At 40.1% G+C, this 25,483-nt stretch overlaps 1 protein-coding gene across 1 annotated transcript; it reads right to left on the reverse strand.

Annotated features, from left to right (window-relative positions):
- Positions 1-8,135: 8,135 nt before the first annotated feature.
- LOC132640922 (ABC transporter G family member 32) lies at positions 8,136-25,272 on the reverse strand. Its single transcript, XM_060357734.1, has 24 exons — positions 24,577-25,272; positions 20,108-20,228; positions 19,924-20,012; positions 19,758-19,842; positions 19,508-19,667; positions 19,362-19,438; positions 19,150-19,203; positions 18,689-18,779; positions 18,305-18,606; positions 17,954-18,235; positions 17,533-17,849; positions 17,262-17,422; positions 17,069-17,172; positions 16,121-16,280; positions 15,849-15,968; positions 15,659-15,750; positions 15,246-15,578; positions 14,881-15,171; positions 10,576-10,659; positions 10,345-10,478; positions 10,041-10,268; positions 9,328-9,499; positions 8,976-9,230; positions 8,136-8,786 (listed from the first exon to the last, which is right to left on the reverse strand). The coding sequence occupies exons 1-24, from the start codon at positions 24,849-24,851 to the stop codon at positions 8,514-8,516; spliced, it is 4,260 nt and encodes a 1,419-aa protein (XP_060213717.1). The 5' UTR covers positions 24,852-25,272; the 3' UTR covers positions 8,136-8,513.
- Positions 25,273-25,483: the final 211 nt, after the last annotated feature.

Here is a 25,483-nt window from a genome sequence, read left to right on the forward strand (position 1 = left end):
GAAGAAAATGGGCAGACTTCGTGAGTCTATCCACGATCACCCAAATTGAATCATACTTGGCCCTTGTGCGAGGTAAACCTGCAACAAAGTCCATATTTATCATCTCCCACTTCCATTGAGGAATCTCAATGTTTTGAGCCAAGCCACCCGGCCTTTGATGTTCGGCCTTCACCTGTTGACAGTTCAAACACTTAGCCACAAAGTTAGAAATATCAACCTTCATGCTCTTCCACCAATAGTGTTGTTTCAAATCCTTATACATCTTGGTGGATCCCGGATGAACCGAATACTTGGAACTATGAGCTTCCATCATTAGTTCTTGTCGAAGACCATCAACATCGGGAACACACAATTGTCCTTGCAATCGCAGAACACAATCGCCAGTCCCCACAGTAAATGAAGTGTACTCACCCCTTTCCACTCCATCTCTCAACTTTGCCAAAAGTTCATCATCATATTGCTTGAATTTAATCCTTTCTACAATATCAGACCGTGATGGAGTGATTCCCACTAATTCTCCATCTTCAGTTTCATCAAGCCTAACCCCAAGGCTGGCAAGTCTTCGAATCTCTTTCCCCATGGGCATGCCATGAGCACGCAAATAAGCCAACGTGCCCATGGATTTTCTACTCAAAGCATCAGCAACCACGTTAGCCTTGCCAGGATGATACAAAATATTCAAGTTGTAGTCTTTTAACAACTCCAACCACCTCCTCTGCCTGAGGTTCAACTCTCGCTGCTTGAAAATATATTGTAGACTCTTGTGATCAGTAAAAACATCACAATGCTCACCATACAGGTAATGACGCCAAATTTTCAAAGCAAATACCACAGCAGCCAACTCCAAGTCATGAGTCGGATAGTTCTTCTCATGCTTCTTCAACTGACGCGAAGCATAAGCAATCACCTTACCGTTCTGCATCAACACACAACCCAAACCAATTCTAGAAGCATCACAATACACCACATATCCACCAGACCCCGAAGGTAACGTCAAAATAGGAGCCGAAGTCAACCTTGCCTTAAGCTCTTGGAAACTCCTTTCACAAGATTCAGACCACTGAAACTTAGCAGTCTTCTGTGTCAATTTAGTTAGTGGAGAGGCTATTGACGAAAAACCCTCCACAAACTTTCGATAATAACCTGCCAAACCCAAGAAACTACGAATTTCAGTCGCACTAGTGGGTCTAGGCCAATCCTTCACTGCCGCAATTTTCTGAGGGTCTACTTTAACGCCGTCCCCGGTCACCACATGGCCCAAGAAAGCCACAGAATCAAGCCAGAATTCACACTTAAAGAATTTTGCATACAACTCGTTCTCCTCAAGTGTTGTCAAAGTTATCCTCAAATGATTAGCATGATCCTCACGATTCTTAGAGTACACCAAAATGTCATCAATAAATACAATAATGAAGCGGTCTAGATATGGCTTAAACACACGGTTCATTAAATCCATGAATGCGGCAGGCGCATTAGTCAACCCAAAGGACATGACTAGAAACTCAAAGTGCCCATAACGAGTACGGAAAGCAGTTTTTGGGATATCCTCCTCCTTTATCTTCAATTGATGATATCCAGACCTCAGGTCAATCTTCGAAAAGAATTTAGCACCCTGAAGTTGGTCAAACAAATCATCTATTCTAGGCAAAGGATACTTATTCTTAATGGTCACTTTATTAAGTTGACGGTAGTCAACACACATTCTCAGGGAACCATCCTTCTTCCTAACAAACAAGACTGGAGCACCCCAAGGTGAGGAACTTGGTCGGATGAAACCCTTATCCAACAAGTCCTTCAATTGATCCTTCAATTCCCTTAGCTCCGCTGGAGCCATACGATAAGGTGGAATAGAAATAAGTTGGGTGTCGGGGATAACGTCAATCCTAAAATCAATAACCCTATCAGGAGGAATACCAGGGAGATCTTCAGGAAATACTTTAGGATAATCACTTACTATGGGAACAGATGCGAATTCGGGTACTACGACTTTTGTATCATTAACAACAACCAAATGGTAAATACACCCCTTAGTAATCATCTTATGAGCCTTAAGATAGGAAATAAATCTACCCTTTGGCTTGGCAATTTCACCCTCCCACACCATAATGGGCTCATCGGGAAAGGCGAAACGAATTAACTTGTGGCGACAATCCACATTAGCATAACACGCAGACAACCAGTCCATCCCCATAATTACATCAAAATCCACCATCTCAAGTTCATACAAATCGGCCACAGACTCACGGCCTTTAACCACAACAACACAATTTCTATACACTCTAGAAGCAATAACAGGAACACCCGTAGGCGTATCAACAGCAAAGGGTTCCAACAAAGATTCGGGTTTCATACCCATATCAAGAGCAAAATAAGGAGTCACATAAGATAAATTTGAACCCGGATCAATCAATGAGTAAGCATCATGAGTACAGATGGTTAGAATACCTGTAACCACTGCGTCAGAAGATTCAGCTGCCTCCCTACGGGTCAGCCCATAAAGTCGAGCTGTCCCTCCGCCAAAAGTATTAGCAACTTCCTTTCCCTTGCCATTATTACGAGTATTCTGATAATTATTGGTAGCATTACCAGCCGACGGATTTTTAGCAGATGCAGAAGCAGGCGAATCATTCTTTTGATTATTCATAGCAGCCATCTCACGTAGCCATTTTCTGCAATACCTCTTAATATGCCCCGGAAGACCACAGTGATGGCAGACACGACTCTCCCACACTGGCGGACGACTACTTCCCTGCGAAAACCTACCAGTATTGTTATTATTTTTCTGGTCTTGTCTACCAGAAGGCACGCTAACATGGGAAGGAGTGCCAGAATGAGCAGGTGCAGAATACCCTTTACTCTGCCCTCCCTTATAATTATTACCACTAAAACCACCTGCTGATCGGGCCTTCTTGTGCTGATCTCGATCCACCCTCTCTTCATTTTTCCAACTTTCTTGTTGTTCAGCAAACCCAACCAGAGATGAGAAAGTGCAAGTAGGAGACATAGCAACAGCAGCACATGCAGACTTGATACGTGGTACCAAGCCTTTCACAAAACGAGTCAACTTATGCTTTTCAGTCGGAAGCATGTATAAAGCATACTTTGACAGACGTGTGAACTCCAAACTATACTCGCGAACTGACTTATTACCCTGCTCCAGCTTTTCAAATTTTGTAGCCATTGCAATTCTTTCCTCATCAGACAAAAACCTTTCCATGAATGCCTCCTCAAATTCAGCCCACGTCGGAGCTAAAGCAGCGTCACCTCTCTCAGATTCCCATATCTCAAACCATACGTGAGCAACATCCTTCAACTGATACGAAGCAAGCCTCACAGCTTCTGAATCGTGGGCATCCATTGCCCTCAATGCCTTAAAGGTCTCATCTAAGAAGTGTTGGGGGTCGTCCACCTCTCGTGACCCAAAGAACTCTGGTGGCTTTAAGTCTAGGAACTGCTTAAATCTGCCTCCACCATGAGGTCCCACACCAACACGCTGCTGTTGAGCCGCAACCAAAGCAGTCAACATTTGAATCGTTGTTTGCATAGTACCAATCTCAGGCACACCCGCAACAGGAATAGCAGGAGCAGGCGGTGCTGGGGGTGGTGCTTGATTTCCAGTATCATTTCCATTACCAGCATTCGATCCTCCAAGATTTCGGTTACCTTTTGCGGGGCGTCCTTATTTACCACTTTTGGATCGCGTCAGAGTCATTTCTGCAAGGCACGAATTACGAGCGAATTAGAATGATCCTAAAGAAAGTTCAAGCTCTATAGCACAATCTAGAATAGAGAGGAGTGAGAAACACCTATAAATGCCCTGGTAGTCTTTCGATCATACAGGTGATCAGGCTGCACAAGGAAGACTCCACTAGACACAGCTCCACAGACACAGACAACTCCTAGGACACATTTAAACCTTGGCTCTGATACCAAGCTTGTCACGCCCCAAATCCCACCCTAGACGTGACCGGCATCCGACGTCATGAACGATATCGGAAGAACCTAATAACACCATAATAATACTCGAACCCGCCAGGTTCAACATTCGCCTCAGAAAAATTTATAAATTAAATGTAACATATCATGAATCATGAATTAAATTAGCGGAAGTCTTTAATATCATAAAATTTAATCAAAACGTGACATCGCCCAAGAGTTAACAAAACTCCACAACTACCCACAAGAATGCATACTATGGAGCTTCTAGGATAAAGAGGTAATAGTTTGACTCATCGGGACGCAGCCCGGAAATCTAAAATAATAAGTGAAACAGGAAGTGTCCCACCAACAAGGATGTGGGCTCACCAAATCAACAACAGCAGCAAGTCCTCCTAAGCGTCGAGAGTATCACGAGCCTGCTCTTCTCCGTTACCTAACATACCATCAAAAACAACAATGGTATGCCTGAGTACTTCGTACTCAGTGAGTGCCTCGGGGACAACAAGTACTATGAAAATAGAATACGTAACGCATAAAGAAATTAGTCTTGCCAGTCAGGTTAGAACGATATAAGAACAGTTATCCAGTTTATGTATCTCAATAATAACATCAAAACCAATTTATAAAGCCTCTTGTCAAGATACAATCTCAAATATGTCTTTTTAACCAATTAAGATAATCATCACCAATTCCATGAGAGAATAAGAATATCTCACATGCCAATACAGTCCCAAGAACCAATCACATCGAAGGGATAACCGTAGAGATTCCCTAAACACTGCGCAATACACCGAATTATAGATTCACGGTGGCTACTCTTCCTCCCGAATAGCAAGGCCATTAATACACCCCAGGTAGCGAACCCGGAAGTGGCCACTCTTACTCCCGAATGGCAAGGCAATTAATACACTAGGATCCATAGTGGCTACTCTTCCTCCCGAATAGCAAGGCAAACACAATAACAAAGTCCATGGCATAGAAACCGATTCACAATTTGTCTCAAAGTAGTCACACCATCAATAACATTAAAGTTCATTATGCCATATCTAAAGAATAAGTCATTCCAATCAAAGTTTTGAAACGTATAACTTCTTTACAAAAGATTTCCATGTCCCAATTCATCAATGAGAATGTTATCACCAACTCTTAACCATCATTATTAAGCATCTCTCATAGGGAAAAACATTCATAATATCTTATACATATATAGGGTTTGTTACAATCTAGGTTTAATGTGGGTTTGTCCCCTCACACACATTAACCACCATTTAGACATGAATTAGAGTTCAAGAAACATAAAAAGATTGCTTTTCCTTTCATTCATTAAGGAATCTTGAATAAAATTTATACTTCCAACAATAGTTTCATAAGTGATTTTAAAAGGGAGACATACCTTAATTTGTTAAACAAGATTTAACAATTCACTTTTCTATTGAAGAACACCCAAAACCTAGCTTGAATCACTTTGGAAGGAAATATGTTGCAAACCCTTAATTGTTCCAAAACTTGAATTAAAGACTTGAATTTTTGGAGAAGATTTCCTAAATCTTGATTCTTGAATCTTGAGATGGGTTTTCTTGAAAACCCTAGATTAGGAATGATGATTTACTGATTAGATTACAAGGATATTAGAATTGAGTTGGAATAATTAGAATGGACTTACCTTGGTGTTCTTGATGTTGGAGGAGAGTAGGAGGTCGTTCTAGGGTTTGAAGGAATGAAAAATAATGAGTTGAACTGATATGGATGAATATATATTGTTCTGTGAAAGTGAAATTTACGACCTGAACAGTGCTGGTCGTAAAGTCAGTTTACGGGCCGTAAATTGATTTACGGACCGTATTCTGCACTTTGGACTGCACTGTGTCGCTTCAGTAAAATGGTCATAACTCCTTGCACAGATGTCCGTTTGACCCCCGTAAGATACCGTTGGAAAGGTATTTCAATGATCTACAACTTTCATCAAGGAAGTTTTCCCAAATTCGAAATAAGGTTTGAAATACGGGCCGTAAAGTGAAATACGGTCCGTATTTAACCATATGACCTCAAAATGTCAAATTCCAGAATGTTCAGAAATTCTTGGTTTCAGTTTACGGGCACTGTTCATGGTCGTAAATTGAAATACGGTCACTGTTCATGGGCGTAAACCACCATATCACAACTGAACAGAAAAATTTCAATTTCCACATTCTTTATCTGATGTTCTAAGTCTAGGATCGTGGTCAAAACTTTCGTTAAAGGTACGGGGTGTTACAGGTACCCAGGCCATCCAGAAGAAAAGTAGTTTCAAGTACCTTGGGTCTATTCTGCAAAGCTGTGGGGAGATTGACGATGATGTCACACGTCGTATTGGGGCAGGGTGGATGAAATGGAGGCTTGCTTCCGGAGTGCTATGTGACAAGAAGGTGCTACCAAAACTTAAGGGCAAGTTCTACACAAGTGGTGGTTAGACTGACTATGTTGTATGGGGCGGAGTATTGGCCGGTTAAGATCTCTCACGTTCAAAAGATGAAAGTTACCGAGATGAGAATGTTAAGATGGATGTGTGGCCACACTAGGAGTGACAGGATTAGGAATGAGCATATTCGGGATAAGGTGGGGGTGGCCTCGGTGGAAGATAAGATGGGAGAAGCGAGATTGAGATGGTTTGGGCATGTGAAGAGGAGAGACACAGATGCCCCAGCGCGGAGGTGTGAGAGGTTGGCCATGGATGGTTTCAGACGAGGTAGGGGTAGACCGAAGAAGTATTGGGGAGAGGTAATTAGACACGACATGACGCAACTACAGCTTACCGAGGACATGACCTTAGATAGGAGGGTTTGGAGGACCCAAATTAGGGTAGAAGGCTAGTAGATAGTCTCGTTTTCCGTTCTTATTAGTAGTCGCATTATTGCAATATAATTTCTTTTGCTCAGATTTCTGTTATTATCTGTTATTTCCTGTTCTTTGATTATCCTGTGTTATCTGTGTCGCTTGCATTATTTCATTTCATATCGCTTTGATTCTCTTAACCTTATCTGATTTCTTTTTATGCTTTTGAGCCGAGGGTCTTTCGGAAACAGCCGTCCTACCTTGGTAGGAGTAAGGTCTGCGTACACTCTACCCTCCCCAGACCCCACGATGTGGGATTTCACTGGGTTGTTGTTGTTGTTGTTGTTATCACATAACAAGGTTTACTATACATGAAAAATGAGTATATCCCTTTAGTATAATTTCAGATGGAATCTGGTTAAATTGAGGAAGTGTAACATTTGTGCTACTGCATGATCATGACAAAGAAGAAGAAAAACTTTTATACCATTACACATGATTATTGTCTAATCTTAAAGTTGGTGAATTAACGTTGAGTAGTTGTTCCTTATCTTCAACTTTCAAACAGAGAAATTGATATTCAGTTTGAAATATTGCAGTTTTTCGGTTCAACCGAAATTAATTTCATTAAGCAAAAAATCGAAAGTTTGTAGTTCTTAAAACGACGCGGTTCGAATAACCGAATAAATCAACTTTTTTGGTTCAATCAATTTATTTGGTTTTAAGCGAATAATGTCCATCCTTATACAACAATATCTTGAAGATGGAAGAATATGTTATGTCTAATGCTCAAAAAATTAAAAGAAAATACCAAAAAAATTACTATAGATTATCAAGAAAATTCCGGTTCTGTTAAGGTTATTATAATAAGCAATACACCATGTAACAAATATTTGCCAAATTAAAATGTCACAGTATATACTTGCGTGGGAATTAATTTGAGTACATGAAATAAAACTTACAAGTATTGAAAAACTTACAAGTACTGTATTATAGATGTTTTCTTTTTCCAAATTACATGTGCGTGAGATGTTTGGCATGTAAGTTTAAACACAATGATTTACAGCCAGGCCAAACAGTTTAAAGTCGAATTTGTTAATCTTGGAAGAACGCATCTGTTCGGGTTGTGGTGTTTTTGCACCACAGTTTTTTTTTTTAAATTGTAAATATGATAATTACATTTTTAAGAAGGGCATTTAAGTAATTTAACTTTCAAGTTAGGGAATTCATGCTTTTAATATAATATGAAGATAAATAGATTAATTAATATGAATGATTCGTAAATCAACTTTTGACTCATTTTGTTCCCACTTTTAGGATAATATGATTATACTGTGTAGTTGCTACGCAATGTAATTATTACCCACATTGTGATTTCCAAACACTGCCTAAAACCTTTCGTGAAATTTAGGTCAATTTAATAAACTTGAACACTCCATCAAGTTTAGCGACAATTTGCTCACTAGAGATCATATTCTATACAACTTAATTCTTCCAAAATGGAATGACAAAGGGAGGAGAAACTCAAACTTTTTACTGAGGATGCAGTTGATTATATCTTGCCTACCGTATGTATAAAAGAATACTCCGAGGAACATTATTCGCCAAATCACCTTGTCCATTATAGACTGTTAATTTGCCTGGTATCATCTTCATTCCACATATAAAACTCATTCCAAGTGTCCGCATTCACTTCATGTGGCTCAATTGCCTATCGGGCTCATGAACCTCCAAAAAATGCAGTGAAGTTGCAGCAGTGTGAGTTACCTCTTTTGGAAGTTGAAATATTTTATTGCATACGCAAAAATCACTGTGAACAGCACGCTAAAGCTAACTACCATAAAACCAGCAACCCCAATGAAATCATGCCTATATCCAAACACATTCTTGACCAAAAGGTTTATTGGGAGTGACTGAATGCCATCTGATAGTTTCACAAGTCTATCATCGTCAGCATACTGGGATGCGACAAGGCCATATAAAGTCCAAGCTACAGGATTTGCCCAGTAGTACCATCTCCACCATATCGGGATCCTCTGTTTCAAAAGAATAGTGGAAGATGCTATTAGAAACAAAAGAGAAAACTAAGTTATGGCAAAGGACCTCCAATGCCATCACATTTCAAATTTAGCAGCAATTAATTCGTAGCTGGTCAGCAATTAGTCATGAAGAGCTATTCATGGAAAATGGCATGTCCGAATCAGAGAAGAATGTTAGTTCATTACCTTGTGAGGTATCATGAAACCACTGAAAAGGTTCCAGAGCATGTAAAAAGGAGCAGCAATAATGGCAGCCACATTGTGGTTGGGCGTGACTGCAGTTGTCATCATCCCATAAAAGGTGAAGTACAACATAGTGAAGTACATAAACAATATGTACCATAAAATTTTAGAAGCAATCCACTCAAAAGCTGCCATTGAATAGAATATAGTGCTGTATATTAGTGCCTGTGAAAACACGTAAGGGAGCTCAATAGCAACCTGCATAGAATAAGTGGAGCAGTGTTAAGAATACCAAAGATCAAGAAGTTTTTAACTGTCAAGGAAACAGACATAGTGGTAAATCTTTAGACCAGACCTGAGCGAATGCAAATGGTAAAGCTGAGTACATCCCTGCAGCTCTCTCTCGGTACGAAACAAATCTTTCGACAGAAACAACTGGTTGGACAGCAGTGCCATTTGTAATTCCAATGAACAACACTGCAATATACATGGATCCCATAGCATTGAATAAATCCTGCTGCGAGTCCCTGTTTTGTTACCAATTGAAGAAGCTAAGGTACAGTAACATATCACCAGTTAGGAACAATATGTTAGGGACAAAGGACTGTAAGTATTGCAATAAGACTTAAGCCCCCTCTACTGCTTGCAGGAGTGAATGAAATGTTAGTTGTTTTCCAAAAGAAAGAAGCCAACTAAATTTCGTATTTCACTTCCGCTTGTGTCAATTGCAAGGTAGGAACAATGTTTACTTTCAATCACCTAAAACTTTTTTTACCAGGAACACAGAAGCAAGTTAACACAAAGGTGCAACTCAAGAACTCTGTCAAACATTAATATAAAGTGTTAGTTGTTGACATTAGCATCACAAATAGTCAGTCAGAAAAATGAATGGACAAATGTGTTAGTTGATTCCAATTATCATCAATTTTTTCCTTTCTTGCTTTCCTTTCACTCTATATAAGGAAACCAAGGCCAATATAGTAGTTAATACCACAGAAATTGATGTAAAGGCACAGTAGAATATTATCAAGGACAAATTTCAGGTTACGGTTAGTGTAAAAAAGAAACCTTTTTGAACCGAATCTCCAACAAATTGTCCCCAGCATCAAAGATATGATGAGCGTGTAGAAGAAGCGAACAGCAGTATATTGTGGGTTGCGCCAATACGAGAGATTTTGCTTCCAAAGGCAAGCCAGGAACTGATTGAAGTAGGACTGACAGTACTTAGCAGGGAAATTCAAATCTTTTGAATCCCCAGATGACCTGCTTAGCCTTTTAACCAAGACTTGATTATATCTGGAGCGCAAGAAAAGAAGTAAAACATTAAGGAAAAGAACATAGAGTAAGTTAGAAATGAGAAAATCGTACGTACTGAAAAAGATTTGATCTTTGGTAAATTTCTGCAAAATCAACACCAAGTCTATTTTCCTCTACTGACAAAGTCACCTCCAACATCCACGTGGCAGGGTTATATCCAGGTCTTATTTTGGGTACCCCTTCTATTGCCTACACAAGAAGTATAAGGAGTACCTGCTTTTAGATGATTATATATCAAGAAATGAGCAATGCACCTAATGGAAACAAATGTGTGCAAGTATATAACCTCAAAATACTCAATTAACTTGCATGATTTAGGACCAAGAGGTCCTGCATAAATGAGCTCTCCTCCGCGCTTCATAAACAAAAGCTGCCATTACAGAAGAGATCAATACAAAAAATAATCAGAAGCAAGCAACAATACATTTGTCTACTATATTCTATACAATGGACTGATGCTCCTTGATTGTATAGTATTATGAGAATAAGGGGTTAAACATCTTATATTCAGTCTGTCATTTTGTACTTCTATATGCTGTGCAAGCTTTCAACAAGAAAATATATATGATTTCAGTTTTGATTTTGTTGTGTTGATCCCCTATAAATGGTGGATGGCTCTTTTCTTCTCATCTCTCTACTGGTTACTATCCCTCTTTGGCTATTTCTTCCTGTAGTTGTAATGAACTCCTCGACTGCCTTTAGTTGTAATGAACACGTACAGTTTCTATACCTCTTTTCTTCTCTTCTGCCTACAGGTTTTAAGTCCTCTTAGTTATTTCATTCGTTAGTCGTAATGACAAACCTATACTACCTTTTTCTTTTGTCAAGCTGAGGCTGCTCTTCTGTACTTATTGAACACATTTTCCTGTTTTTCTTTTCCAGTAACACAAGACCAAACTTATCATCAATAAAGCAGCACCTAGGACTCCTGGTTTCTCTCAGTAACTTCTAGCAAATAGTTTTTTCAGTACTCATTGGAACTGTTCAAAATTTCTTGCTACACTCACTTAATACAGAAAGTAAGTGCTCATGGCTAATTCGGCCCAATGTTGTATCTGCTGATGATTCAGTCGTTGACGTCCACACGTGGGAAGTCTATATCTGAGCCAGAGTCTCTTTGTTTGGGATCTCCACATGGAAAAGACTCTTAAGTTTCAAGAAGCAGCGAAGACACACCATGATCCAAAATGATAAACTTGGCACACTCGGTCAATTTGGAAGTGATTCACAAGGGTGACTAGATTAATATATTTGACACCAACCCCCTCACCCTGCCTATTGAGCTTATCTCAGGGAACTATTGAATAGCTATCTTATTTAGCTAGTCCTAAATGGCCTACTTATCTTTCTCTATGATATAGGTCAGTGCTGAATACCATACAATTACTAATTGGGAGGATGTCGCAAGCTAAAAGCAAATCTTCATTCGAAGTCAAGAAAACTCTTATTCTGCTACGAATTTTTGAAGACATAGGTAAAGTGTGCTCAAAGTAGCTATAAGAGATACTATTGCTACCATCTTCACAAGAATGGGGCATCAGTTATTATGGAATAAGGATGCTGTAACAATCCAACCCCTGTTTTTGAGGGTTTAAGTTTAAAAATGTATTTCAAGACTTTTTACAGGTCAACATTACCGTCTGAGAATTGTTGGGATGGTTGGGGTTGAGAGCTAGGGAATGAGGTTAATTTCAGACATGTTGGGATCATGAAAAAAATAAAAATATCCTAACACTTATTTTTTAATATTTGCGTCGTAAATTGAGTTTTGAGCATGTGTATGAGTTCATAGTACTACATTGGACTTGCGGGAATGGCTTGGGATTGACCCAAGGCTTCGAAGTGGTTTCGGGAACATTTGCAACTTAGTTAGAGTTGCTGCATTTTTGGTGTCTTGTGCCTGCATGATAGAGCACTTGTGCCGATAGTGCTGAAGGAAAATTAAAGCAGTGTGATCGCGCACTTGTGCCGGTAGCACTGAAGAAAAATATCTTCCATAACGTTGACAAAAATCAGCAGGCAGCACAATTGAGCTTAAGAAGCACGACAGCACTCAAGGCACTGAAGCATATAAGAAGCAGAAACATGATTTCAACCCCCAATTTTGGGAAATTTTGTGATTTGGAACTCGAGCACTGAATCCAAAAGAGGAAAGTTTTGACTTAGAATCTAAGATATGAATTGCTGACACTCTTATACTCGATTTGTACGTGATTCAAACCGCTAAATCATGAGTTAAGAGGCTAAAATTGGGTATTGACCTATACCTAGAAATCAAAAATTGATGATTAGACTAGAAATTGACATCCAATGAGATTTTGATAATAGATTTGGACTCCATCGCTAATGGGTAACGCGTCCGTGTAATTTATTTTGAATTTTGACCAGTCGATTCGAGGGGTGGTTTGAGTTGACCAAGAATTGACTTTGACCCCAAGGTGTCCTAAAATTATGAGACTAGTTCTCCTAGGCTATTTGGACCCGTCGTTAATGATTTTGAATAGATTGAGGTCATTAGAGATAGTCTGAGCAGAGTTGGGCATTTTACGAAAGGTTAGCCTACCAAGATATAAGGCAAGTGAGGACTTGAACTCTTAGTTTGCTTATTTTTCATCGGAAGCATGGCATATGTGTTATTTATGTACAGTCTAAACTATCTACTTCTTGTGTCCGGCAAGCATGAACTAGGTTATCCAGCTTTAAAGTACAACACATAGATAGTGAGGGTCCCAACATATGTATCTATGTATTATTGAAACTTTCAGCAGTTAAAAGTTACTTTGTGATAGTTGTTTAGCATGCATTATCACACAGTCATTAGCGCACACAACCTGGGAACCCCTATGTCATAAGGCCAGTTAGTAGATTGAGATAGGACCGGGTAAGAGGTGTGGTTAATGCACAACACAAGGCGGGTCAGACAGGCAGCTTATGCCCCATAGCAGTTCTAGCAGCTTTAGGAATAGGAGCATCATGATTATCCTGTGTGATTATGTTTATGATTTTTTTTTTTTAAAGGAAAGAAAAATATAATTGTGTCTATGATTTTATTCTTATCTGCATACCTGAATATGATTTTAAACCTGTTATGCTTCGAGTGTTAGTTATTCACAAGTAGCAGTTTTCTAAAGTCTTGTCCATGGGTAAGCCGAGAGCGTGGGAATATGAACTTGCTGGGTCTTACTACTCACATTTGTTATTTTGGTGCAGGGCCCAGAGAGGGCGGTCCAGTAGTTGACCTGTGACATTCAGTCCATAAATTAAGCTTACTATCTATTTTTTGTATATTTTTTTTTTATAAGTTCTTTTTTCTTTTAAAGGAATCAACATGTCCTGTATGATACCCTGTCAGTATATGATATATATAATGTGGGTATCATAGAAGACTAAATAGTTTTTTTTTTTTTTTTTTTAAGGAATGATCAGTCCTTTATGATACCCGGTATATGAGATACCATGTGGGTACCATAGAGGACTAAGAAATATTTTTTTGTTTTAAGAAATGAACCAGTCTCTATGATACCCTGTCAGTATATGATATATCATGTGCGTATCATAGAGATCAGTCCTCTATGATATCATTTCAGTATATGATGCATCATGTGGGTCAGTCCTCTATGATACCCTGTCAGTATATGATATATACTATGGCTACTGCAACAGTATACTTCAACTGCTATTGATTTAGTATATTATATGGTAGAATGAGTTATTTTATGATATTTGATTTAGCAACAAGTAAAAATAAATAAAAGATGTACTATATGATTATCTTTTTTATTGATATAGTGAAAAAAATATAAAGAACAAAAATAAAGGAGCCAAAAAGGTGTGTCGAATTAGATTAACAACAACAACAACAAACCCAGTTGGATCCCACAACGTGAGGTCTGGGGAGGGTAAAGTGTACGCAGACCTTACTCCCACCTTGGAAGGTAGGGAGGCTGTTTCCGAAAGACCCTCGGCTTAGATTCCGAAAGGCTGTGTCGAATTAGATTACAACAACAACAACAACAACAACCACCCAGTGAAATCCCACATCGTGGGGTCTGGGGAGGGTAGAGTGTACGCAGACCTTACTCCTACCAAGGTAGGACGGCTGTTTCCGAAAGACCCTCGGCTCAATAAAAGCATAAAAAGAAGTCAGATAAGGTTAAAAGATCCGGATTAGATTATGAAAAAAAAATGATTTGTTCAGAGCTGAGGTGAGCTGTCACTAGTCAGTCACTATCTTTTATTTATTCAGTATTGTCTTTATTTCGAGCTGTGTCTCATACTTTGTACTCAGATACTGCAGCTCCATGACTTGGCCTCTTTCCTTTGGGTATTAGGGGTTTCTGCGTGATATCAGATATTGAACTTCTTTCTGCATTTCCGTTAATTTAGACTATCATAGTACTTCTGTTGTATTTAATTCACCATTATGATCATGTTAGTTAGAGGGTTTGCCTAGCGAGGGTAGTGACTTGTTGGTGTCCTGTCACGGCCTTAAGTGCCAACTTTGGGTCGTAGCAGATCTGTACTCAGGCAGCTTGTGCAACGCATCTAAAAGAGAAAAAAAAAAATCCATTTTATACTAGAAAAGAAGTACCTCATCAAATGATTCAAAAATGTCAATGCTGGGCTGATGGATTGTACAAACAATTGTTCGGCCGGTGTTCACAATGTTCCGTACAGTCCTCATTACAATGGCTGCAGCTCTTGCATCCAATCCAGATGTAGGCTCATCCATGAACACTATAGAAGGGTTGGCTACTAGTTCAACAGCAATTGTTAGCCGTTTCCTTTGCTCTGTTGACAGTCCATCAACTCCAGGCAAACCAACCAAAGCTCCTCTTAGTGGACTCAGCTCCACAAGCTCCATTACCTCCTCAACAAATGCCTGAAACCAATATCCTCCTTAAAAGTTATTTGGGTCCGAAACAGGAAGTATCAAAATAAATTCCAAGGTGTTACCTTTTGTGTCTCTAGGTCAACCTCTGGTGGCAAACGTAGCCAAGCAGAGAATAATAGTGATTCAAGAATGGTCAAGCAAGGGGAGTGGATATCATTCTGCTCACAGTAACCAGATATTCTAGCAAAGGTTTCTTGCTTTTTTGGGTAACCCGATATGTGGATGCTCCCTTCTATAGTACCACCAGTTTTTCTACCGGCTAATACATCCATGAGGGTGGTTTTTCCAGCACCACTAACTCCCACCAGTGCAGTGAGCACCCCAGGCCTAAATGCTCCAGTAATATTGACCAACAACTGCAGCCGGTCTTCTGCCATGCCTTGTTGCTTCAGTTCCTGAAGTAACATTTATTTGTGTTTCTTAGATATAGAATGATGCAAAGAGAAAGATGGAAAGAAGAGGTTGAGGTATGTACCAGTGGAACATCGACATAATAATTGATATCCTTAAAAGTCATGGAAAGTGGCTGAAAAGGTAGAACGAGGCCTCTGTTCTTGAAACTTTGTCCTGAATAGTATTGAGTGGAAATCTCATTAAATATGATGAAAAGGTTGAGCTGAAAATTATCAAATTTCCTACAATGCAACACGCGTAAATCTTCTTACTAAGTGAGCCAGAATGCTTCAAATACTCTCTTAGCTGAATGACAGCCGGTTCTTCTTTCTTAGTCCTGCCTCTATCTTGAAGCTCCTCCTTAGAAACCACAGCTTGATGCTTTACAAGAGCTGAAGAAATGTAGAAGGAGCAATAATACAGAATTGATTTTTGTTATTACCTTGCAACATGCTGTTTTATCTCCAGTTTTTTCTATTTCCATTTGCTGATTCAAATGATAAGTTCAGAGAATCACATATAGCTTATAGGATAAGAGTCTTACGGTCAAGGTAGGCCAGGAAGAATGTGAATAACATGTTGAATAGAATCGTATATCCAAGCAAAGCACAGACACCAATCCAGTACCAATAGCTCTGGGGGAATAAACTGCGTGACTTCAATAAAGCTTCACCTAGTCGCAAATCAGAGTTCTTGCTTGCTCTCTGGATGCATAAGGGAAAAGTTGGTAAGTGTTTTCTTATTTATTAAAGTACTTATTAGAAGAAAGTGGATGTGATGTTAAATGACATGGATTGGAGGATGGCCAAACAGTTGAAATGGCAATGCCTCACTAACAAATTTGTGATGTTTTCCATGTTCATCAAAACATTACAGCTCAGTTCTTCCATGCATGCCACAAGATTCATTCTTTGATGCAATCATTTCATAGTGTTTCGTTTTTTGGAACTGACATGGATAATTTCTTCGAAGAAGGAAAGACAACATGTAAATATGAATAGCAAGGTTCTATTTATTCTTAGATTTCAACTGAGATCCGGGAGGTTACAACCACTACCAGTGGCGGAGCCAGGAATTTAGTGAAGGGTGTGCAAATTTTCTTCTTACTTGTGTTAAGGGTGTGCAAAATTAAATATATACGCATTGTAGCTAACATTTAACCTATGTACACCGCGTAATTTTCCGACGAAGGGTGTGCACCTGACCACCCTTCGCCAAAGGTGGCGGGCTCCGCCCATGACCACTACTGAAACCATGAGGACCTCAGGCCCTCAACTTCATTCTGTTCTTTCCCTTTTCTTTGTTTTGTCTATGTTTACTACGTGTAAAATGAAATATGCAGACATTAGTAAGAATTCAAACCAAAAGTTAGCTCTAAGTTTACCTTATGTACACTACATATTCTTGCCTTTTTACAGTTATGTCAAGAAAAGTAAATTAAGTTATGCAAACTGACGACCAATTTAAGATACTTGACATCATAAAAGACCACCTTGTCCCATGCGTGGCCAAGAAATTCATTCACCGAAGCTGCATCTTGAGCATACATCAGGGGAGAAATCCAAAAACCCCAGATCCACCATCTTGGTATTCTATCTGTCAGAACAGAAAAAAAGAAATGAATCATCAACCTATCGTGGAGCTTAATGAGGCAATAATTAAAGCATACGAGGATTTAGTTTCACCTCTTGAAATAATATATCCCCCAAGAGCCATGACAATCAACATGGCAAAAGATCCAAAAGTGTTTGCAACAATCATATTTCGGCCCAAGGCTCCCATTAGACGAAAAAGAGCAAGAGACATTTGATGCAGAAAAAAGAATAGTAAAATTTGTTTAAGGAATCTGCACAGTGAAGGAAAAAAATCAAAAGAAAAAGATCAGAGAACAAAACAAAGATACTGGGTGTAGAATCCAGACAAAGATAAATGTGAATCTAAAAGTTTATACTTTACCGTGCAACACTTGGATCAAATCCAACAACATAATATGTCACTGCTACCCATAAACCAGATTCTATTAAGGAAGTTGGAATGCTCAATACCCAAGAAGGGAGTGTATAGACCCAGCATGGATAGAAATGCAAGTCTCTATGCTTGTAAATGACTGGAAGCTTGACAATAAGCATTGAGACCTCCGTGAAACCATTGAAAAGAATAATAACCATGGAAAAATACAGTTGTCCAAGATATAGGCCTCCATCATCAATTGTATTGTGATGCAGAGTTGTGCGGAAGAAAACACTCATGGTGATCAAAGAAACCAAGAAGAGCTGAAAACCAACATAGAGAACGTAAGAACAAAGGAAGTTTTAGTTCTTAAAATTTTGATCCTATTTTTTGGTGTACTTCATCAAAATACTCATGCTAGCTCTACCTGAAGAAATTTGAAAATGTAGATAAATGAATTCCTTTTCATGAGCAACAGCTGCCAGTCAAAGCCGGTTTTAAGAAGTTCTGTTCTCTTCGCTCCATATTTAGAAGTTGACAAGGCTGCAGGATGATTGTAGCGTTTATCGAAAGGAATATTTAGCTCTTCAGATAAATTCTGCCCGGTGTGGTATGATCGAAAAGCTTCAGCAAACTTTGTAACTGGTATGTAATGGTAAGGGCGACGAGAAACAGCCCAGTACTGTTCTTGGTCCTTTATAGAGACAACCTATAGGAGAAAAAAACATATAACTTAGACGCCAAAGAATTTATTAACAATGCAGAGCTACACACTTACTTCTTGAAGGAAATCTGCGACATTCTTCCTCCCCGGACAATGAAATCCCATAAATTCAAAAAAATCAAGGACATCTTCGCGAGGTCCCTGGTACACAATCTGGCCTTCAGACAAAAGTATAATATCATCAAATAACTCGTACGTCTCTGGAGCAGGCTGAAGAAGAGAAATAACAGTAGTTCCATCGAGTGCATGCGTTGAATGTCTAAGATATTTAATAATTTGGTATGTCGTGGAACTATCAAGTCCTGTTGAGATTTCATCCATGAAGAGCACTCTTGATGGACCCACCAATAATTCACCTATAAGAACCATCCAATGCATGAGTATTCTTAGTACTATTGATCGCTTCACAATCCAAAGGAAAAAAATTAATCCATCCACCTGTGGTGAGCCGTTTTTTCTGGCCTCCCGAGATCCCCTTGAGCATTTCATCCCCCACCAAGGTGTCCGCACAATTGTCTAAACCTAGAATCTTTGTTAGAGAAATGTTAGTGCTTCAGCAGCGGAAAGTTAAATTACTCAACAAAAACATCCACATATTATGCACTCGTAACATGAATTTGTTGTGCTTCTTGTAGAAAGGCCAATAGCATAATCAGGAAAAAGAAACACTGTCCAAGTATATATTACATTAAATTAGTCCTCGTTACATCCTAGCACTACTAGTGACTTTTACGAGTTTAGCAACAAGAACGGGAGAACAGAATGATCCATATTGATGTTTGGTATACAAACAAATATGCAGAGTCGGTATTATAGATGAATTCTCAATGTTAATCCACTAGTGCAATCTATGCCATATCAAACTGCCACATGAATCGAAGCCAGAATTTACAAAATACCTTCAGTATGTACTCAACAACAAGTCCAGCATCGTTCCCCTCCAAAGCTAATGCCTATAATGAGAATACATATCATGAATGAATTGTAATCAATTGTTAAGAAGAATAATAAATGTAGTAAGAGAAAAGCATCAAGCAAATCACAGTTTTTTTTTTATCAAGTAAAACTAGCACTCCTCATCGACATCTGCATTGAAATCACACTAAATTACCTTCATGAATAGGTCAAGATCTTCATCAGGTTTTATTCCTGCCATCTTTTCTCTTCTTGAAAGTTCCAAAAGCATATCTGTAGCAAAATTCAACAGTTCAGCTTAGGTAATTAGAGAAAAACTGGAAGACTTTCACACAGCTTTACCATATTTTGATCCAACACCCTGGCAACGTGCTGAGAAGCCCAGCGTCTCCCTGACAGTCATCTCTGCTATATGCCAATCTTGTTGACTGACATAAGCTGATGTCCTTTGGGGAACAAACTCCTTCAAACCATGTCCATTGTAAGTAATATTCCCTGACATCTTCAAATTGATCAATGTCTCAGTATAATATTATAAAAATCGCAGATGATGTTGCCTCCAAATTATGAAAAGAATCAGATATGACAGTACCTGCAAGTCAGATTTGAGGCGTCCAGCAAGTGCCAATAACAATGTGGTTTTTCCAGAGCTTGGAGGACCCAATAAGAGCGTTAATCTAGAAATTAACATCATAATGCTTTAGGTAATCATACTCTCACCAGATTGATTTACTCAGGAGTTCATGATTGATTCATACCTGGAAGGTCGGATTATCCCACTAATGTCATCTAAAATTGTCAGCCTTGTTCTGTTGCCAGAATATATTTTTAACTGCCTTAAGAAAGCCTAACATGTGCTCGTGATACAGAGACAGGAGAGATTTTAGATGCCAAAAGTATCAAGCGTTATTCTAATGTAATAATTGATGAGACGGGGAATACCTCAGTCATGTTGAAGACAAAATTTGAAATAGTTGGCAGTGCTCGACTGCCAAGATGCACATAAGCTTCAACTGTCAAATGCTGAAATCTTACTTCTATTTTTGGGAACTCCAAATCAACTCTGCACTTGAAAGAGTAAAATAATGTAAACGCTCACTGCTAATAACTAGTGACAACAGAATATCACAGAAATTCTAGCAAATACTTATGATGATATTAACATTTCATGGACCACAGCAACTGTTCAAGTATTAATTAAAGCGTAAGTAAATCGAAATTTTTATGCAGAATAATATATAAGAGTGCATTCTATTTCACATTATGAACCAATCCGATCAAAACATTTAAAATTAGCTAGTTGCTTATAAGGAATTAAGCATGTCAGGGCTTGTCCATACTAGAACCAAATGCAAGAAGTGTATTGCCCCCCAGGTAAGAGAACTTACTCGAGGTTAATAAACAAGTCTCCATCCGTCAATTTACGTGGCACCGGCACCATTTGACTTGGCATGGAGTTTTAAGAAAGAAAGAAAGACTTTTAAAATTTGTGATCTAAAGTAGCCTCGGATATTTTTGTATGTCTGTAAATGCATACAAAAAACAGACTGTTTTTCAAAACAGACAGTTTTTCTCTTTCTCTCTCCTCTCATCTTCTCTCTCCTCTCATCTTACCAACGGTAAGTGCAGCTCCCCCCCCCCCAACCCCCACCCCACCCACCCCCCAACCTAGCCACCCCAAACGGTCACCGGCAACCGGCGACGACGACCACCATACGCTTCCGGCCGGCCAGATCTCTCTCTCCTCTGTTCTCTCTTTTCTTTCCTTCTTCCCTTTTTGTTTTTTTCCTCTTTGCCTTTCTCTTCTACCCTGCAACTGGAAATCCCCCACCAGTAGGTTTCCGGGCAGTTTCTGCACAGGTACTCGAGTTTTCCGGCAGTTCCTGGCGGTGAACAGTGATTCCGGTATAAGCTTGCGTCCAAGAGACTAAATGGGTAGGACCTAAAGCTAAGGAGGTGGACGGGTACAAGCTTTGGTTCTCGGGCAAGTCGAGGTATAGGAATGGGGTAGGGATCTTAGTAGATAGTGAGCTTAGAGATCAAGTGGTAGAGGTTAGGAGGATCAATGACAGGATGATGGCAATTAAGTTAGTCGTTGGAGGGTTCACCTTGAACATTATTTGTGCCTACGCGCCACAAGTGAGTTTGGACGAGGAGGTAAAAAGGCGTTTTTGGGAGGACTTGGACGAAGTGGTGGTAAGTATACCGCCTACTGAGAAATTATTCATAGGAGGAGATTTCAATGGGCACATTGGGTCTGTTTCGAGGGGTTATGACGAGGTGCATGGAGGATTTGGCTTCGGGGACAGGAATGGTGGAGGAGTCTCACTCCTGGATTTCGCAAAAGCTTTTGGATTGGTGGTAGCCAACTCGAGTTTTCCGAAGATGGAGGAGCACTTGGTAACCTTCCGTAGCTCGGTGGCTGCGACGCAAATAGACTTTTTGCTCCTTAGAAAAGATGATAAAGGCCTCTGTAAGGACTGCAAGGTCATAACGAGTGAGAATCTTACGACCCAACATAAGCTATTGGTGATGGATTTGGAGATAAGAAGGAAGAAGAAGAAGAAGGTCGTGGATGACCGACCGAGGATTAGGTAGGGTAGTTTGACTCTGTCTAGTACCCTAGAGATGGGGGACAAGTTGATGGCTATGGGAGCGTGAGATAGTTTGGGGGATGCGAGCAGTATGTGGGATAGGACGGCCAGTTGGAATAGGGAAGCAGCTATAGAGGTATTGGGGGTCTCACGAGGCCGCCGTGGTGGGCACCGAAGGGATTGGTGGTGGAATGGAGAAGTCCAAGGGAAGGTAGAAGCAAAGAAGCAGGCATATGTGAAGTTGGTAGATAGCAAGGATGATGAAGAGAAGCGGACGAACAGGGAAAAGTATAAGATGGCGAGAAAGGAGGCGAAGTTGGCAGTTTCGGCAGCTAAAACGGCAGCCTTTGAACGTCTTTATGCAGAACTAGAGGACAGAGATGGGGATAAGAAGCTATTTAAGCTTGCCAAGGCGAGAGAGAGGAAGGCACGCAACTTGGATCAAGTAAAGTGCATCAAGGACGAGGATGGCCAAGTGTTGGTACAGGAATCTCGCATTAGACAGAGATGGCAGTCATACTTTCATGAACTCTTGAACGAAGGAGGGGACAGAGACATTGTGTTGGGAGACTTGGAGCACTCGATAGGCGTAGCGACTTTGGATATTGTAGGAGTATAAAGGTTGAGGAGGTTAAGGGAGTTGTTCGTAGGATGCGCAGGGGAAGAGCGACCGGACCTGACGAGATTCCTGGGGAATTTTGGAAGAATGCAGGCAGGGTAGGCTTGGAGTGGCTAACTGGGTTGTTTAATGTCATTTTCAAGACAGCGAAGATGCCGGAAGAATGCAGGTGGAGTACAATGATTCCCGTGTACAAGAACAAGGGAGACATTCAAAGCTGCAACAACTATAGAGGTATCAAGCTACTAAGTCACACTATGAAAGTGTGGGAAAGGGTGGTGGAAATGAGGGTGAGGAGAGGTGTGTCTATTTCAGAGAACCAGTTTGGATTCATGTCGGGGCGCTCGACCACAGAAGCCATTCATATTGTAAGGAGATTGGTAGAGCAGTATAGGGAGCGGAAGAGGGACTTGCACATGGTATTTATTGACCTAGAAAAAGCCTACGACAAAGTGCCAAGAGAGGTCCAATGGAGATGCTTGGAGGCTAAAGGTGTACCTGTGGCGTACATTAGAGGGATAAAGGACATGTATGATGGAGCTAAGACTAGGGTAAGGACGGTAGGAGGAGACTCGAAGCACTTCCCTGTTATGATGGGGTTGCATCAGGGATCAGCTCTTAGCCCGTTTCTATTCGCCCTGGTGATGGATGAATTGACGCGACAAATATAAGGTGAGGTGCCTTGGTGTATGTTATTCGCGGATGACATAGTCCTGATTGACGAGACTCGCAACGGAGTTAACGATAAGCTGGAGGGCTGGAGACAGACGTTGGAGTCTAAAGGATTTAAATTGAGTAGGACCAAGACAGAATACTTGGAGTGCAGGTTCAGTGGCCTACCGCGTGAGGCTGACGGGGAAGTTTCAAGTATCTTGGGTCTATTATACAGGGAGATGGGGATGTCGACGATGATGTTTCACATCGTATTGGTGCAGGGTGGATGAAATGGAGGCTCGCCTCCAGAGTGCTGTGTGATAAGAAAATGCCACCAAAACTTAAAGGCAAGTTCTACAAAGTGGTGGTTAGACCGACTTTATTGTACGGGGCGGAGTGTTGGCCAGTCAAGAAATTTCACGTTCAGAAGACGAAAGTCGCGGAAATGCGAATGCTGCGATGGATGTGTGGGCACACTAGGAGGGATAGAATTAGAAATGAAGATATTCGAGACAAGGTGGGAGTGGCATCGGTGGAGGACAAGATGCGGGAAGCGAGGCTGAGATGGTTTGGGCATGTGAAGAGGAGAGACACAGATGCTCCAGTGCGGAGGTGTGAGAGGTTGGCTATGGACAGTTTCAGGAGAGGCAAAGGGAGGCCGAAGAAGTATTGGGGAGAGGTGATTAGACAAGATATGACACAGTTTCAGCTCACCGAGGACATGACCTTAGATAAGAGATTGTGGAGGACTCAGATTAGGATAGAAGGCTAGGTGGCTTATCCTTTCACCATAGTAGTTGTAGTTTTGCTCATTTGTTTATTACTATTTGATTTCTGCATTTGATTGCTGCTTATATTTGTTGGACCATTGTACTTTGGTTATCTTATATATCTATAGCAGTTAATGCTCCTTTCTTTCCGGACTGTCCTATCATGACTTTCTCGCTTTTGTTATTCCTTATTTTCATATTGTTTTCGATATGCTTGGTCCTATCTGACCTTTTGTCTTGTTTTTCCTCTCTTGTTCTCCTCTCTTGAGCTGAGGGTTTTTCGGAAACAGCCGCCCTACCTTTCAAGGTGGGGGTTAGGTCTGCGTACACTCTACCCTCCTCAGACCCCACATGGTGGGATTATACTGGGCTTGTTGTTGTTGTTGTGTTGTTGTGTAAATTATCTCATAAAGTTAAATTATTTCTCAATATATAAAGGTAACGTTCTTTTTGTGATAGACTAAAAAGGAAATGGTGCCACATAAATTGGGATTGGGGGAATAGTATATTACAGTTTTTCCTGCTCTTTTGAAGAGATTATGGAAATAGAGAAAAACAACGAACTTATTGTGAAGAAACATAAGTATTGAAACGTATAGAAGGGGGCAGCTTAACTTCTCAGTTTAACTAGGGGCAGATTAAGAATTTAGACACAATGAGTACACTTGTTAATCAATTTTGCTAAAAATCTTTTATATGGATTTATGTAATTTGAATCAAACATTGAATGCACGAATATCAACAGAAAAAAAAAAAAAGAAAAAAAAAGAGAACCTCTGGAAACGAAGCTTCATGCGATTAAAGAACTTGTCCCAATCATCATCAACGGACTTGACCAGACGATCCAAGACAACTTTGCGTTCATCATTTTGGAGGTTATGGACATCGACCTCCCATGATTCCCCAACAATGTTCCTGAAGATCCCTCTCCTTACACGGTTGTATGTTGGTAGCCTCTCCAAAGCAGCCCACCGTAGCGCCTCCTCATCGTCACCATCCTCCCTAAATGACGCCGACCGCACCGACACATTCTCCGCCGAGCCCCACATTGTAAGACTATAGAGCTATCAGGATAACTTAGTCATCGATTAGTGATTACTGTGAGGTCTGCATTTTCGTTGGAGCCATAAATTTGTGTGCCAATACATTCACACACCTAAATTTGTGAACTAGTTACTAAGTTAGTTGAGCTATGCATTTATGGCTAGCTATCTTATCTCTCTCCACTTCAACACCCGTGGGGTCCCGTCAACCCTTTATTTCTGCGTTTGTTTATGAATATTTTCTGTCTACTTCTGGTTAGCAAAGTTTTAGCACTCAACTGTTTTGGTCGTTTCTTCCATTTCTTTTTACTACAAAATATTTTTGTAGTCTAGTCATTGCCTTCAAAGTTTAACCGGATTACTCTAAAGTTCTTCTGATCTCATTTTCCTCTTGAAAAATATGGTCATTTTTGTCTGTTTTTGCAATTATTCTTATAGTGCTAATTGAGAAACAGAGTAGATAGTATCATTTAATGTCCCAGGAAGGACAGAAAACGATGGCGGGGCTTAAAGAATCATTTCTCACCCACTCTCAACGAATTTATTTTGTTAGTACTCGCTGTATTGGGCGAACCACGTGTAATAGTGACTTGGTGATTTCATCGCATGTGATGATGAGCGAGTGGGTATTCAAAGGC

Source organism: Lycium barbarum, chromosome 5 (assembly GCF_019175385.1).
Source record: "Lycium barbarum isolate Lr01 chromosome 5, ASM1917538v2, whole genome shotgun sequence".
Taxonomy (NCBI): Eukaryota; Viridiplantae; Streptophyta; class Magnoliopsida; order Solanales; family Solanaceae; genus Lycium; species Lycium barbarum.

Excerpts from the sequence above, each read along its gene's own strand:
- LOC132640922 (XM_060357734.1), bottom strand. The coding sequence starts at position 24,851 with ATGTGGGGCTCGGCGGAGAATGTGTCGGTGCGGTCGGCGTCATTTAGG. Across the intron at positions 19,668-19,757 it reads GCCTCAAATCTGACTTGCAG|ATGTCAGGGAATATTACTTA; the intron begins GTACTGTCATAT and ends ATCAATTTGAAG. Across the intron at positions 19,439-19,507 it reads GGGTGTTGGATCAAAATATG|ATATGCTTTTGGAACTTTCA; the intron begins GTAAAGCTGTGT and ends ATTTTGCTACAG.